Genomic DNA, 14,009 nt, shown 5'->3' with positions numbered 1-14,009 from the left:
TCCTCGAAGACATTTTAGATCTTTTAAAATGTTCTTTTTTTTGTCACTTGTTAGTAACTTTTTCCACTAATGTATTTTATCTTCACATTCAGACTCTCACCACTTCAACACCACTTCACCTCTGTATCTGTCTCTTGTCAGTTGTTTGTCTTGTTCTGTCTGCTATTCTCACTTTCACTCCTCACTATATCTATTTTCTCTCTCCTGCTTCTCGACTCTCAGATGACAATTATGTACGTGTCATTTCAGACTGAGAGTAATAAAGAAGCCCGAGACAGACGAGTGGAGCCTGAAGGACGAAGGCCGCGGGAGAGATCCAAACATGGGCAACAGCTCCACCCAGTGACACAAAGTCCAGCTGCTCATAAAGCCTGATTAAGAATGGATGAGGCTTTGATGAATACAATCTCCCTAATGGGGCTGTGTCACTCACTGACAGTCATCTGTAAAGTCAGTGAAGATTTGTAACTTTAACTTTCGGTCCAGCTTTGATCCCAAAGACAGTGATTGACATGATATGGCTATATGCACAGAGGTGGAGGTAAAACAAATTGTTAATAAGTAAAAGGTAATAAAAATGTCTCTTCAGTACATTATGGGAGGAAAGCATTTTTTATATAAATGTTTTCATATGTTATTGAGGAATAAATAGTACATAATTAGAGTGATATTAGCACATATTTATATTTGAAATAACGCTGTAAAAACAAAAGTCTACTTTTTAGTTTGGAAGTCGATGCCTATGAATAGCAGAACATATATACAATTCAAAGTTGTTTATTTTAAATAACACTTGTTATGGTCCACAGACATAAAAGTCATATTGTGTGCTTTGATTTCATTATTCTTTAAATTACACTAAGTTATGTTATTACTAGTAAGTAAGGCTCAGTATTCATAGATTAGTATGGTTTCAAAGGTTTGTGCAGAAAAAGAGAGAGAAAGAGAGCTACCTTGTTTCAAACACTAAAGGCTACGGCTTTATAGCATATCATATAACGTTATGATTAAAGTATAAATAGTGCAGAGGAAATGTTGAAGTACTATACCTGCAGCAGGAGGTGATACTTTAAGACTCGCTGCATGGGAACCACAAGCAGATCCCTCAGTGTGAACTTGCCGTAGTTGGCTCTCTTTGAACACTCCTGTCGGAACACAACAAAGAAAGCAAATCTTACAAATTAAACATCCTATAAAGAGAACAAGCACATGAGAGTGCATAGCGTGTGTGACCTCAGAATTAGTCAGACAAAGAATGGGACTCTCCATAAAGAAAAGAGTTGAAATGATAGAACAGTTTGTATGCGGTCATAAATCACCCGCAGTGCCTCAGGTGAACACTTGAGGGCATTATCTGACTATTGTGACATGATGAACACTTGTCAAAATGTGGCTCTAAATAACCATTTACTGACAGTAAAGACGTGTTACCTCTAGCTTCATGCGTACGTCCTCCCTTTCTTTGCAGATGTCATCCAGACAAATGATGGCTGTTTCCACGTGGCTGCAGTATTTCCCATAGATCAACAGCCTAGAACCGGTTAAACACATGTAGTGAGGCGACTTGGAGTCAAGGACTGTATATAAAGACTCACAGATGCATCATTTATTCTAAGAGTATTACGGAAATGTAAATGGCTTATGGTTACAAAGTCCATAGTGTACCTCTCTTTAAAAGTGATGAAGATCTGGTGGAGGTTCTGGGCACTTCTGTGGTGGACTGAGTCTTGGATTTCCACCAGTAAACCTTTGTGAACTTTAACCAGGTCCTGAAACCAAAAAAAGTGATCTGCATGACATATCAGTTACTTACAGGGCTATAGTCTACACATTCAATTTAATTAAGCATTTCCTCACAGAGCAGTTAGCATGTCTGCAGACTCTTAATCATGTCACAAATGTAATAGTATATTAGTAGATAATATTAAAACTTATCCGACATTTAATGGTGTTTTTTAGAAATGAAATGCCATGAACAAATCAACAGTGAAATTCCTTAATGTTGTTTTCAAGCCTCTATTTTTCCTACTGTGTGTCCTTTAGTTGACCACCCAGTGGGATCATTACACTTTAAAGACTTACCGGGATATTCACAAACACCTTTTCCATCTCGACCATGGATAGGAACATTGTGAGGGGTGTCATAAAGTGCTGCAGCAGAGGGAGAGAGAACATAAGAGAATGAGGCTCGTCCCCTCCAGACTAAGAGTGGGAAAGTCATTTTGCGAGAAGCTATTACATTATGGGGCCAAGTTGCGGCAGTCAGCAAAAACAAGCAGGACTGTCTGGGTCACGACAATAATCTCATTTTCAGAGTTTGCAATTTAATGATTTCCTCTCAGACTACTCCCGCCGAATAGTCACCTCTACATCTCAAAGGAGCGTGCGAGCACAAACTCCACCAGCCACTTCATATTGAAAGTCATCTACTGAGTATTCCTCTGGGAGAGCAGGCAAGGCTTTTTCCAGACGTGAACGTACACAAGAGGTAGAAGACAAGTAGCTGTGGCTGAGGGGCGAGAGACGGCGCGCCTCCCACAGTCCTCTAAAAGTGCAGCGTCGGGTGGAAAACATCCACGACAAAAGAGCTTTTCTCATAGTTTGGTTTAAAGCAGCGCTGGAAATACTCATTACGCGCTCCTAATTTCCCAAATAAAAATATATTGTTTCCCTTTTTTCTCTCTGGGATCGCAGATTTGCTACACTAGTCATTATTTTTTCCATTATACCTCAAATTACAGTCAGTGAGTTTCGCAGTTCTCAGACGGAAAGAGATAAGAAGGCCAAATTGAATTCTAGTGCTTCTGTCATCCATTCAGTGCAAGGAAATCCAAGTTAACTTTTATTTTCGAGCCAGTGTAGTTGAGTGTGGGCTCACAGAGACTTGTCACTCTTATACTTTACACTTCTAATACACCACAGTCACAGTTTACATATAAATGTACCGACTTGGTCAAACTAGGCCAGGTGTTTTCCAGGTGTAGAGGCTAAATCTAAGGGAATTAACAATTATAATTTACAATTTATACATTTTTTCAACCTAACAATTTCTGCATATTGTGCTCCTTCAAACCTCTATGATTCATTGAAATAATCAATCTGGATTAAAAAACTATTCTTAAAGGTGGGGTAGGTAAGCTTCAGAAACCGGCTCGAGATACACTTTTTGTTATATTCCATGGAATGCTCTTAACATCCCGATAGCAATGAATATCTTAAGTGCTTTGACAAAAAATCCATAAAAAAATGTCATCTGTAGAAGCCGTAATACTGTAAAAAGTACAACCGTTTAGCCATTGGATGGCCTACCTGCCTGTCAGCCTTCCATCGGGGCACAAACTTATCGCGTGCCCTCATTGGTCATGTGCGCGTTCGTGTGTGTTGGTGGAGGGGCTCTGTAAGGAAGTGACAGATTTTCTCCGGTTGTGTATTTTCAAATTCTAGCGATCTCGAGCCGGTTTCTCAAACTTACCTACCCCACCTTTAAACGTCTCTCAACTCACAGAAATGGTCACACAAACACCTGAAAAGGTTGGAACCCACTTATAATATGCCCAAAATCACAAGTCTTCATGGGAAATCAGTGGATAACAGCATGGATATGATTTCGTACCACGTTGTTGGGAAGAATATACTAAAAGGCAATTAGGCCCTTAGTAAGTCAGTACCTTCTCTATAGACTCCAGGGTCTCAGTGTACTTCTCCTCTGTCTGCTTGATCTCTGACAAACAGCAGCTCCTGATGTCAGTCTCTGCTTGCTTCTGGAACGCCTACACACACGGACACACACATACACACACAAACACACACAGGACTGTTACTATGTGTCAACGCTGTGGGCTGACAAACTGTTGAGTCTTCAACCAGATGTAGTCTGTGCAACCCTTTGAGCAAGGTCAGAGTTAGCTAGCTCGATTGTCTGCCAAATATGATAAAAGTGAGGTATCATCATATTTTATGAACAGAGCATTTTTAATTTTAGTACAAAATGAATTAAATTCATTTCTTTTTAACTTTCACAAAAAAGAAAATGTTGATCAAGTTGGTATTGAGCCATAAGGCCATTTCAAACACTTGACACAAGATCAATTTAGCCACAGCTAGCAGCCAATTAGCTTAGCGTAACACAGATGGGTGTGTGTTACTGTCCACTCACATTTGGTTGTTCTGTCACCCTTTTTGAATAAGCTAAAAGAAAATCTAAAAAGTTCTCAGTTAACTTAATTGTTGCCTTAGACCCAACAATCTAACTTAAAAGACTGCTTCTTCCTGCAAAATGATACAAATCCAGATGTATTTGTCATGCTAGCTAACTGGTTGCTTTCTATAGCTTCATAAAGTTAACAGACACAAATGAGAATGGTTTCAAACGTGTTATCTATTGCAAAGAAAGCAAATAAGTAACGTAAATGTAATACTACTTATTTAAGGCATATAGTGACTGAATGTGCCAAACAAAGTCAGTCTGTATTAATGAGGTATGGTAAAGAAGTTATTGAAGTTAAAGAGAAGAGGACTAACCGGGGGAGCGATGGCCTCTGTCTTCATCAGATCTTCATAGATCTCTCCTCCATCTTCATCCTCATACACACAGTCGTACAAATCCTCCTCATCCTCCACCCCGTTCTCACTGCAGCACATAAGACAGAATATGTTACTGACATTTCTTTACATCACACAGCTGTTTGATCCTGAGGGTTACAGTGAGCGGGTAATGGTTGTCCTCCTCGTGACAGCCACATTAAAGGTTCAAACTAAAACACACACACAGTTGTGGTTTTACAGAAATGGATTTTTTTATGTGTGACGCGACAGGCCAATTACTGTAACTTAGCATCTGGGCTAACGTGTGTGTGTGGCCTAGCATTACTATACTTGTGGGTACCTAAATCTGTTTACACAGTCACGTGTGGAATCATTAATTTTAGGGTGAAGACTTGGTTAGGTTTAGGATTAGGGTAAGGTTAAGGTTAAGGGTAAGGGTAAGGGATGTATTGGTTATGGTTAGGATAAGTCTCCAGGAAATGCATGTAAGTCAATGTAATGTCCCCTGAAGTGATGGTATATGTGTGTGTGTGTGTGTGTGTGTGTGTGTGTGTGTGTGTGTGTGTGTGTGTGTGTGTGTGTGTGTGTGTGTGTGTGTGTGTGTGTGTGTGTGTGTGTGTGTGTGTGTGTGTGTGTGTGTGTGTGTGTGTGTGTGTGTGTGTGTGTGTGTGTGTGTGTGTGTGTGTGTGTGTCCACTCTCCAACCAGGGCATATAAAACAATTTTAAGCGTGTTTTTATAATAGGGTGAAGAATGAGAGTGGAGAGGTGAGGAGGAGGATTCAAGGGGAGATATCATGCTCAATTTCCAGTTCATACTTTTATACTTTGGGTTTATATTTTTGGGTTTTATTTTTCCAAAAATACATTATATTCCCTATTCTGTCAATCTAAATATAACTGTATCCCCCCTCTGTTTTATACACCTTGTTTTTGGCATGTATTGTATGTGGTACAAAGATAGCATGCTGTATTTTTGTTTGCATACGTGTAACAAGTTTCATTTGGGTTATTTCACCTGACACGGTGCCGTATTTTAGATTTTCTTCCTGCTCATCCCACTGTAGGAAGTTAACAGAGCTTAGGTCAAATGAATGCATATACTAAATAATTAGATTTTCTCAAGAGATCAAGAAGCATCTGGTACCTTGGCCTGCTGTTGCATCAAAGTGAATTAAGACAATGGCAGATCAAGAAGCATGTCAGATAATTCACAGATGTTTAAGAATATGTGATTGTTAAACCTGGGTCCTTATTTTTGAAAGTTGTTATAGTTCAGACAGTTGTCTCTAAGTGGTTAAAGGTGGAATTGAAGTTCTCCTGTTGGATAAATGCGTATGTTTCTGTACATTTGCTGAACACTGAGCAGATGGGAGTTGAGAGGTGAACACGGCTCTGTTCAGTGTGATCTAGGCTGCCACTTCCACCTCTCATCCACTGCCGGCTGCTGTCAGACTGCTGTTTTCCTCTGTCACTAATAGTGGGCTGCTTTCTGCTAGGAGCTGTCAGCACTAAACATAGACCAGCTCCGTGTCAGAGTGAGGCTCCCCAATAGCATTTCCACTGTAAGATTATCTGTCTCCACTGACTTACACAAGTTACAGTAGCTCGACCGCCAACACCATTTCCTAACTGGTTAATGGTTTCTGCTAAGATCTAGGAAGTTACATTTGACTGAAGACCAACACAGTAGACAAATAAGAACCCTTCTTAATCAATAGTAGATAACTCTGTTTGACCACATAAACATTTGAGAAATTAAAACGTGGAAAATATATATATAATGTGTGCATACTGACAGTTTCAGTCTAAGAAATATATTTTAGATACAGATGTTATTGATGCACCAGGGGCTTTGTAGGCCGATCATGTTCCTTGTTCCCTCTTCAAGGTTGAAAAATGCATAATTTGTTGTTTTTTATAAATTAATTCAGATCAGAAAATGGTTAGCTATCAACACATGTTTAGTGCAAAACCCCTAGCTTACATTTCAGTACATTTCCTCAGGTACTTTGAGATCAAGCTCAAACTGGCTTTAAGAGTATTTGAAGAAGTGAAACCATTTGTTATTAAAACCTGCAACACTTTCATAAGTGGGTGGGAAACGAGGTGTGAAAACAGGCTAAATAAAAAACATGAAGCCCACACAACTTGTGGTTAACTGAGAAAAGAGTGGGGGGAGCTGATGTTCAAAGCCTCGGAGGCGGTGGCTGCCTTCCAGTCAACAACCAGGGAACAAATGATGCCCGCGCCCACAACAACCTGTAGCAGGCACGTACACACATAGACATCAAAGTGGGCTTGAGCCCCTGCCCTTTTCCCCCCCTTTTTAAAAATAAATAAATGAATATATATCTACTGCTGTTTGCGCACAGTTTCCCTTTCCAAAAATATATTGATTGAATACAAAATAAAAATATCAGGTCGGGAGTTTAGACTAAAGTTCTGATGTTTTTGATTGTTGGCTGCTCATTTAATAACTGTTAATTATACTAGTTTGTTATCTGCTCTTGTGCGTAGGGAATAAAGAAGACCATGCATTGACTCTGTGTCAGCTGATTATTTTGTCGAAATCTGTTGAGTATTAAACAATTGCGTGAGTGTGAGGGCATTAAAATAAATTGGTCAGTAAGTCAGAGATGTGCAACTATATTTAAGTTTTTGTTTTACATTTTTTTATAAATGATTATGGGAAGTGCCCTTTTTCTCACTTGAGCACCTGCCCCCCAAAATGTCTGTGCACGTCCCTGACCTGTAGTGTGTGTATATGAGAGGAGACGGAACATACTCTATAAGGTCCTCCAGGTGGTTGTAGATATCCTCATCTTGAACACTCTCCTCCGATGGGAAAGGCCTTTGAAGGGAAATAGGGAGCATACTGTCAATCTTCAAATATAATCATTATACACCCTGCTAGTACTGTAGATTGTGTCATATAATACTGAATTATTGTGGCACGTTTGATTGTGTTTGGGTCATTTCACTCCAACATACCTGATTCCAGTTTGTTGTGTAATCGCTGTTTGGGAAAGTTTTGATAGTGTGTCCATAACCTGCAATAAAAAAAAGAAGGATATAATCATTATTTTTTACAATTTAGAGAACACATATAGTCTGAAAAGCAGGATGTATGACTTAATGTGGTTTATAGTTTATCTTGTGGTGCTGCAATTCTAAAATAAGACACATGAGGGCAGCATTCTCAAACGGACAACACCGCTCATGTTTAAATGTTTTATTTATTTGTGTGCAATAACAGGCACACAGTTACATTACATGAGAGAGCTAATAAGGTCACACCAACCAATTTATATTCTGCAATAATAAGGAATTTAAATATATTATAATACGGCATTGGTTCGGTGGGTTTAACATTCCAATGGGGCACATTTTGGAATAATCTCAACTACCAGAAATTAACAAATTGTTAAATATGGAGGGAAACTGTTGTCTCTGCTCAGAAGAATGACTTATTGGACGCACAGTCAACAGTTACAGTAGCGTACAGTAGCAGCAGAGCCCTCACATGAACTGATTTGTAACTGATCGTGCTGTGAAGTTAACCGCATGCTTTCGTGGACTGACATGATTGCTATTAGTATGACATGTAATTTCACGCTGCTGTGCTCCCTCCTGCCAGTGCCCTTGACCCTCTCTGCGTGTTTGCGTGTGACCTGCTTGACTAATCACTGTTTGAACTGGTCTGCAGAATGAACGATACAGTTTTACTATCTGAGTCAAAGCTCCACAGGGAGCCCTTGTCATTCACAATGTTTTGCAACCTGACAAACGGCACACAAACCATATCTTGTGAGTCATCTGTCCACTGATATAAGGCCAAGATGGGCCGATAAAAACATGCCCTCGAGCTCTTATCACACATCCCCATTACAGATGTAACAGTAGACACATCTGGCCTGGAGCATATGCTTTCACAGATCAATACTGATCACAAAACTGGCCTTTCCCTCCCCCCACCAGTAAATAGAAACAAGAGGTGAACACAAAGGACAGAGAAAAGGCAGAAACATGTTACTGCAGTACCCTTTAAGCAATACATGTAATACCGCGCACAACTGGTACCAATATTGTAACTTCACTCAATGAAAATGAACGTTTGTCCTATGTAGCCTGCTAAAATTAAACATAATCAAGCCGTTTTAGAGTTTTAAACAACTGACTTAAAGACAGATGAGCAATCCATCAAATAGAAGGGGGATGACGCTGACTGATATTCTAATAAATCTGTCAGAGTTTGACTTTGTTGATGCATTTTATCGCCTCAAAACCATGGGTGCTCGAGCTTTCAGCTGCTCGGCTCCCAGACTCTGGAACACCCTGCCACTACACATCCGACAGTCTGATTCCATAACAACATTCAAAACCCACCTGTTCAAACTGGCATTTTCTCTATAATCTGTACCCTGTGTCCTTTTGTAGTCAATTTCCTGTTGTTTGTCTTGTCTTACCCCGGCTGATACTTCACTAAATCCACTGTTTTAATTTGTAAGGTAAAATTGTAAATGTAAATTGTAAATCTGTAACCCTGTAAGGTGTCCTTGGGTGTTTTGAAAGGCGCCCCCCAAAATAAATGTATTATTATTATCATCATCATAGTCGACTGGTCATATGCAGCAGCGCATTAATAACAACATGACACGGAAATCCAAGCTGAGTTCATCAGCAGTAGCTCTGATCAAAGGGAATATTAGTGGTGAGAAGCTGAACAGCGGGAGGGTGCCCAGCTGTGTTTGAGACACAGCTAAATGGAGCTCAGCAGCAGTGATTACACATCATGAGCGCAGGTAGCACTAATGTTTAACACCTGCAAGCATGTACATGTAAGTCACTCTTACAGATCATATAGCGGAATTATACATCATGACACATCTTGTTTGAGACTTTCATAAAAATAAGAGACAGATCACAGGTCTTTTTTACCCCAATACAGGAGGTCGTAACATTATTTAAGCCCGAAGCAATGTGTGCAGGACTCACTACAGCCCCAAGAGCCTCCACCAATAAGAAAAGGCAGTCTGTCAGAAGCCCAAGAGCAAACACAGGGAAAGCACTGGCTGCAGTCTGTTAACAGGTGTTTTGAAGTGCTTCTATAGGTTGTCTGTAGTTTGTGTTGAACAAGTGATGAGGCAAGACTTCAGTCAGTATTGGTTGGGGCTGAAGACTATAAGTTTAAAAATCAAAGAGATCTTGGAATGTGGAGTTGGAAGGAAGTGTAGCCTGCTTCTTATCTCTGCTTCAGGCGACAACAGCTGCTTCTAACCCACATCTCAGATCAAACTGCCAGGTACCACAAGGAAGAACAATGTGTACATTCAAAAATATTCTTGTATTGTGTTCTTTTGATCGAAATATTCAGGTTTTTTTTTTTAATAATGGTGCTCTAATTTCACCTATAGGAGTTTGAGGTCAACATACAATACTGTACAGTATGTGCTCAGGAATATATGTTATGCTTAAAAAATAACAATTCATCCATGTTAGTTTTGCAACCCAGACTGATATGACATGAGATGATTTAACGCATCTTCTAAAACTCGAAGGCATTTTTACAATTATAAATCCTAACAGTTACCAGACAGAGCTGAAATCACCTTACAATAATAAATGAAGGGCATGGCATCCGGAGGCCAGTTGGTAGGTACAGCATGTGCAGAGCTGGAGATTCACTGCGATGAACACAGCTTTGGAGGCTTTCCAGTTCTAGCTGGCAGGCGACTCCCGAGGACGAGTCATGTAAAGTTGTGCTTTTTGGCTTCAGTGAATACATGAGTCACTCTCACTCATAACAGAACTGACCATCTGCACACAGCCAAGCGGAGTCTCTGAAGACTCACAGCAACCATCAGCTGTTTGCACGGTTACAGTTTTTCTCGATTGCTAACACACTCACATGTTACATGAAGCACAATTATTTTAACTGACACTCAAAGAGCAAAACATCGGCTCAAATCTCCAAAACTCTAAACACATTTTCAGCTTTTCACACAATTTGCAAATCAACATGGCACTTTCTGCAAACCACTGCACACGTTTCTCCACGTAAGACACAGGAATCTGACATAAAGTCACGTGTTAGCACATACATAACACTGATATTCAAAATGCCTCACACATGGACCAATGGTCAAGAAACACGTTCCACCTGACCAAACACCTGGTAGCATAATTGTTGGCTCATCAATCAGGATGTTGGCACTATAAAAGGACCACAGGTGAGTACTTTCTTACAGCAACAATGGAAGCCAACATGGAAGCAAGAGGAAGAGGAAGGGCTGGGCTGAGAGTGAGAGGAGGAGGAAGAGGTGGGGTGAGAGTGAGAGGAGGAAGAATGAGAGGTAGAGGCAGGGTGCGAACTGGAGGGGAGCAGGGGGAGCTATAGCTCCCCTAGTGGTGACATGAGCTCCCCTGGGAACATGGTTTGTGAAATTTGGGGGGAGCTCTCTAAAATACTGATATGATGACCAAATAAATTCCATTTTGGGCATGTTTTTTTTTTCAAAGGTGTAAAATAAGTGAAATAAAATTATATTTAGAGTTTATGATTCATGAAAAAAGTGTCGCCTGCTTGCACCGTGCACGCTGCCTGCAGCTCCACCCACTACCCACTCACTCACAAGCTCGTTTAGTTAGCACTGCATGTTTACCAGGCATTGTTGCTGCTGCTGACATGTCGAAAAGAAAAAACAACATACCTTGGGCAATTTCTTTAAAAAGACAGCCAAACAACCTGATCAAGAAGACCAACCGAATGTAGCTGGTTGTAGCACATCGTACGTTGTGACTGCTGCTACAACAGAACCGAGAGAGGAAGGAGCTAACGTCAGTGCTAGTGCTAACTTGACAGCTAACGTTAACTTGGGGGCTGAAGAGACACAAGAAGACGAGCCGTTGTGTAGTGTGTGTGGCGTCGCATCTCTCCAGGCAGTGAGAGGGTTGTGTTGTGCTATAGCTGTATTATTAATATTAATATTGTTCATGGTTGGTGCCGCTGGCTGCTCTTATCGCGTGTGTTCGGCTCTTTCTGGGCTCCAGCCATAATAGGCTATAGCCCATGTGAAACAATGTAGTCTGTTTTTGAGTCATTTTAAATTGATTTAATTAAACAGTCAAACGTTACATTAGTGGTCCGTGGATTATTTATTATCAAGTTGATTGAAGTTTGCGTAGCCCATACATGCTCGGGAAATCTGTTGACATGAACATGATCCATCGGGACGTTTCATGTAAATGTAGACCTGTGGCACCACCAGCATTTACCCCCCCCGCAAAAATAAATAAAATCCCGGCTCCCCCGGAGACCGTGGTATAGTTCGCACACTGGGTAGAGGTAGAGCTGGAGGGAGAGGACGTAGACAAAGAAGAATACTCTCATGATATATCAGTGCTTATATACGGTGGCCCTGAAGTGCAAAACACCACAGCATTTCACATTGGACGGAAAGGGTATTCCTTTAGGGAGAACACTTCTTGTTTGTGATTGGACAGAGCCAGCCAGAGAAGCACTGCTGTGATTGGTTGTTTTTGCTGCCAGTCAAGAAATGACGCTTCGTGATTGGTCAACGCCCGACAGCGAAATATGTCCCAACCGGTCCCAACATGGTCCCAACACATCAGACGTTAGCACACACTCAGAGCTCACAGCTCCTCATATCTGTTCAGAAACTGGACAAAAGTTAAACATGTACAAACCACAGACTGTCTATGTCATGGCGAATACAGTCGCTGCTTTATTTATGTCTGTATGACGTTGTTGTGAGTGTGGACGGAGCAGCAACAGGTTAGTTTAGCCTGATGGATCCGATTCCATTCTGAAAACACGCATTTTAAAAGCTTTTCGCCTGCCGTCTTGTCTGCAGACCTGTTAAAGCGTTAATTCATGGTTTTTACTAACCGTTATCAGTATGTTGTTACTTCGGCATCACTTTGAAACGTGTATTACAATTAAATCACGGTCAAATATGTTCATCTTGTTGTAGTTGGTATCTCCCATTGGATTTACATGGAGGTACGCGACGCCCCCTCCCCAGCACGTCTTGTTTGAATGACAGGAGCAAACACAGCTGACAGCCGCGGTGAAACTCGAGCGATTAGAGCGATGCGAATATTGGGTGGTCTACCATAGTATTTACATGGAGATAAGCCCCTTAAAAACCATGAGTTAATAAAGCATTAATTCTGTGTTTACTCCTGTCATTCAAACTAGACGCTGGAGAGGGGGGCGGATCGATCAGCTAAACTAACCTGTAGTTTCTCCGTCCACACTCACAACAACGTCATACAGACATAATTAAAGCAGCGACTGTATTCACCATGACACAGACAGTCTGTGGTTTGTACATGTTTAACTTTTGTCCAGTTTCTGAACAGATATGAAGAGCTGTGAGCTCTGAGTGTGTGCTAACAGCTAACGGCTGATGTGTTGGGCTAATCACGAAGCGTCATTTCTTGACTGGCAGCAAAAACAACCAATCACAGCAGTGCTTCTCTGGCTGGCTCTGTCCAATCACAAACAAGAAGTGTTCTCCCTAAAGGAATACCCTTTCCGTCCAATGTGAAATGCTGTGGTGTTTAGTGAAATGCTGTGGTGTTTTGTGAAATGCTGTGGTGTCTTGCACTTCAGGGCCACCATACTTATATCTGTTGTGTGAAACGTATTTACTTCATTACTGTAATTGAATTGTTGGCATGTTGCATACTATAACTGTAAACAAATCCTGCACAATGTACTGTGGTACACTTACTTTTATACAACACAGACATTGACCGACCACTATATCTTTGTTGTTTATCTGAAGGACTGAGAAAAAAAGAGGTGGAATGCCAAGGATTTTCAATGAGGCGCAGGAAGCAGCAGTTACAAACTGCCATCACACTTAGAGAGATGCGAAGCATAGTAACTATGTGCTGAGATGCATGTTGCACAATGTTATCTTTGAATAAAATGTAATATTTTTCAACAACTCATTTGTATTTCTTCATTTAATGTATTTCTGTAAACTCAAGCCATCTTTCTCTGCAGAAACCTCTATGTACAGAGCACAGCCCATAACAGATGAAAGTGCTTTAGATTATGCTCAGCAGTGTGTAGTTGGGTGGTCAAACAATCTAGTATTAAGAATGTGTGTTATATTTGGTGCAAAAGTTTGTGTTTATGTAGTTTTGAGTGCAGTTCTTCATTTAGCAGGAGAAATTAGGTATTTTGCACTTTGGGTGTGTGGTTTTGTGAATTGTGTTTAGTGCTCTGAGAAACTGAGCAAATAAAAAAAAAATGTGTGTTAGCAATCGAGAAAAACTGTAATACAAAAATGACCACAAAGGAAATAACTTTAGCGGGGGAAAAAAGGATACGATAAGCCGCCTTCCAAATGAATAAGCTCAAAGGTCATGCACTAGCTTTGGTGTCCAATGTGTGCGCAGCCTTGTAGCGTTTGAGTGCTGATGCAGG

The 14,009-nt window shown here is 40.7% G+C and overlaps 1 protein-coding gene across 2 annotated transcripts in view; it reads right to left on the bottom strand.

Moving 5' to 3' along the window:
• Positions 1 to 14,009, bottom strand: part of LOC117465544 (guanine nucleotide exchange factor VAV3) — an 82,458-nt gene that overhangs the window by 34,031 nt on the left and 34,418 nt on the right. For both annotated transcript variants that reach the window (XM_034108404.2, XM_034108406.2), the window contains exons 3-10: positions 7,538 to 7,596; positions 7,332 to 7,397; positions 4,522 to 4,630; positions 3,669 to 3,770; positions 2,083 to 2,151; positions 1,666 to 1,769; positions 1,432 to 1,531; positions 1,050 to 1,145 (exon numbers count right to left, since the gene is read on the bottom strand). In XM_034108404.2, coding sequence (XP_033964295.1) covers positions 1,050 to 1,145; positions 1,432 to 1,531; positions 1,666 to 1,769; positions 2,083 to 2,151; positions 3,669 to 3,770; positions 4,522 to 4,630; positions 7,332 to 7,397; positions 7,538 to 7,596 — 705 coding nt within the window. The remainder of the gene's footprint in view (positions 1 to 1,049; positions 1,146 to 1,431; positions 1,532 to 1,665; positions 1,770 to 2,082; positions 2,152 to 3,668; positions 3,771 to 4,521; positions 4,631 to 7,331; positions 7,398 to 7,537; positions 7,597 to 14,009) is intronic.

The sequence above is a fragment of the Pseudochaenichthys georgianus genome, chromosome 20, assembly GCF_902827115.2.
Source record: "Pseudochaenichthys georgianus chromosome 20, fPseGeo1.2, whole genome shotgun sequence".
Classification (NCBI taxonomy): domain Eukaryota; kingdom Metazoa; phylum Chordata; class Actinopteri; order Perciformes; family Channichthyidae; genus Pseudochaenichthys; species Pseudochaenichthys georgianus.
Note: the sequence above shows the minus strand (reverse complement) of the source record. Positions and strands in the feature narration are given on the sequence as shown.